The following is a 3,136-nucleotide window of genomic DNA, read 5'->3' as shown; positions in this document are numbered from 1 at the left end:
CTCTGTGGTCTGTGATGGTTTAGTCTGTGGTTCATGGTGGTTTACTCCATGGTCTCTCAGCTGCTCGTTTCCAGTGGAGAGCTAGTGGACACATGCATGGTAAAGACTGGGAGCTCCCAGCAGACCACAGAGAATGTTCTCTAGAAGTTTGGTTTGTTCCCCATGGTCAGAAGGGAGAAACAGAGGTGGGTAGAGCCCCAGCCATTGGATTCTGAAGCCCATGCTGAGAACTCTGAGTAGGGCAGTATTCTTGGGTTCAGCTACGGCTTATGAGGAAATTCCTCTTTCAGAATGCTAAGGCCCTGGGGTCCCTGGCCTCCTTGGTGGGGAGGGGTCCAGGAGGAGCCCCAGAGAACAGATGCACTGGCCTCTCAGGGGCCCTGGACACCTGGCAGGTGGAGAGCAAAGGGACCACAGCACCACCGGGAGATCAGAGCTCGTAAACACACTGTATTTCACAGAGGGGACTGTTTGATTTAATTATTTATTTATTTAGGCTTTTAAATTTTTTATTTTAAAAAATAAACAGCCAAGAATAATTTATTTTTCCTGTGGAAAAATTATCATGACTTATTCGAGATTTAATTGCAGCAGCATAAAGTGAGCTTTTGTATGGTTCAGGTACAACACATCTTTGCAAAGCTAAATAAGCTGAACGCTGAACCTTTTACATTAACTGAGTTAAATTTTCACATCACCAGTTGTTTTTATGGCTTATATAATCACTTAACAATTTTTCAAAAATCATTTAAAATGACTGAAAAACAAAGGTCTCCAATATCTATGAAATAAGTAAAATATCAGTTAGAATTAGAACACTTCTTCAAGAAAATGGTTAATGGCTTAATTGCTATTGTCTACTCTTATCAGATGAGTTGAGAAAATGAATTCACTTGGAATTTTTGCTTTAGTTTTTCTAGTAAATACTGTACTACTTATTTACTGTGTTTAAACCTTAAGCTCAAACCCCATATCTTAATAATCCAGAGTTGAAGGCTTTCTACCTTGACACTGGATAGCAGAGCTTCCTTGAGGCTATTAAGATGGGCCACCATTAGTAACTGCTTTAACCTTGACTGAGCAGGCTTAGCAATCAATCCCATTCCAGGGATGCTTGGGTGGCTCAGTCAGTTGAGTGTCTGCCTTCAGCTCAGGTCATGATCTCAAGGTCCCGGGACCGAGCCCCACATCGGGCTCCCCGCTCAGTGGCCAGTCTGCTTCTCCCTCTCCCTCTGTGACCTCCTTTGCTCTCATTATCTCTAATAAATAAATATCTTTAAAAAAAGTCAATTCCAGGGGCGCCTGGGTGGCTCAGTCGTTAAGCGGCTGCCTTCGGCTCAGGTCAGGATCCCAGGGTCCTGGGATCGAGTCCCGCATCGGGCTCCCTGCTAAGCTGAGAGCCTGCCTCTCCCTCTCCCACTCCCCCTGCTTGTGTTCCCTCTCTCGCTGTGTCTCTCCTTGTCAAATAAATAAATAAATTCTTAAAAAAAAAAAAAAAAAAAAAAGTCAATTCCATTCCACCTGCACATTCATTCTGATTTGCAACAATGATAACACAAGACCTGGACGAAAAGATTATGAGAAAACGAACAAGAAATACCCTAAAAGTTACCATCTTCCTCTGGCAGAAAACCAGGGAGTCTGTTTTTTTAAGTGAGAAAAAACCCGCACAGATTCAGTTCCCCTATGCAGCCCTTGCTTATTCCATTTTTTATTTCAATTTTAGATAAAAATGGATATAGGGCTACATGGAAAATTAACATCAACATCTAGAGAATCATAAATCAAGACAAGATGATGAGAAATAAGCATGTCTGTTTTCTTCCAGAACTCTTTTACAACTCTGCTTTCTTGGAAGGGAATTCATGAGCTGTAATACTTGAGGAGATTTTCATCTGTAGGTTTGAGGATTTTCTTATCTGCCATATTCACCACCCATCCGGGGCAAGACCAAAGAAAATCTGCCTTGGGTCCTTTCAAGTACTAAGCATTTTGAAGAGTTCATCTTTAGTGATATCAGGTAAAATATAGCCATACTTCTTGGCAAGTTCAAGTCTTGCTTCAGGAAATTTGGCAGGATCAGCCAGGTAAACACAATTCTTTGCATCAGTATAATACGGTACCAGTGCTTCAGGCGGAAGCATTCGTTTTGGAATGGGTTGTCCGTGCAGAAAGAATGGAACGGGTTTACACAGAATTTCTAGACTTCTTGGGTCATAGAAGGCCGTAGTAACAACACCGCTGTTTTTCTCAGTTGCAGCAATGGCTAGTTCTGAAGCCAACTGCACTTCAATATTAACTTTTGCCTTAAAGATGTCAGCACCCTCCTCTACCAGCTGGACACCATAATCCCTTTTAGGTGGCTGGATGGTCACACCTCTTCCACTGACCAGCTGAGTAAGTCAATAGGTTGAGTAGGATCCACTTGACCCAAATCAATAGGATACTTCAATCTATTGAGACTCAAAGGCTGATACTGGCTTCTGAAGCTATGACCTTCATTAAACCCGTATTTTGGGATTCGAATGTAAAATGGAGTCTGACCTCCCTCAAAGCCCAGTCTGGGCCGGGTTCCTCTCTGACGCTCTCCTTTATGGCCTCGGCCACATTTTCTATCTCTTCTCCGACCTCTTCGCCGTCTTTCCGGTTTCCTGGAGCCTGGATTCGGCTTTGGGTTGGCCAAGCTCACATGGGGCAGGGCCTGGAGCAGGTCCAGGGCCCTTGCCCCACTGCCCTGCATGGGACCGGTCATTACATGCAGAGCCAAGACCGTCCAAGGGCGCCCGGGGTGGCCTCCTGCTTTAATTATTTAAAGATTGCTTTTAAGTAGGCATTTTTAACCATTAGAACTTAAGGGGAAAAATTTTAAGAGGTTTGTTGGCAGGTGGAGAAAAACTGGAAATTTTATTGATTTAAAAATGGGCCATATCCAACATTTTTCTTCTCAGAATCACTTTTACTTGAGTCTATGTGTGTTAGTCAGGGTTCCCCAGGGAAATAGGGCCCATAGGATGTGTGCACATATATAGATGAGACAGATACTGTTACAGAGAGACAGAGAGACTGAGAGACAGAGACAGACAAAGAGTGACAGAGAGACAGAGAGATGTAGACAGAGAGACAAGACAGAGAGACA

The 3,136-nt window shown here is 43.4% G+C and overlaps 1 protein-coding gene and 1 pseudogene across 1 annotated transcript in view; one reads left to right on the top strand and one right to left on the bottom strand.

The window, feature by feature from the left end:
* The window catches only part of TMEM255B (transmembrane protein 255B), a 39,964-nt gene that overhangs the window by 35,683 nt on the left and 1,145 nt on the right, over nt 1-3,136 (top strand). Inside the window, 1 exon segment of the mRNA XM_044913128.1 lies at nt 1,109-1,212. Within this exon segment, the coding sequence (XP_044769063.1) occupies nt 1,109-1,212 (104 nt within the window).
* LOC110585887 lies at nt 1,853-2,944 on the bottom strand (annotated as a pseudogene).

This window comes from Neomonachus schauinslandi, chromosome 3, assembly GCF_002201575.2.
Source record: "Neomonachus schauinslandi chromosome 3, ASM220157v2, whole genome shotgun sequence".
NCBI lineage: Eukaryota > Metazoa > Chordata > Mammalia > Carnivora > Phocidae > Neomonachus > Neomonachus schauinslandi.
This window is presented reverse-complemented; position numbering and strand designations above follow the sequence as displayed.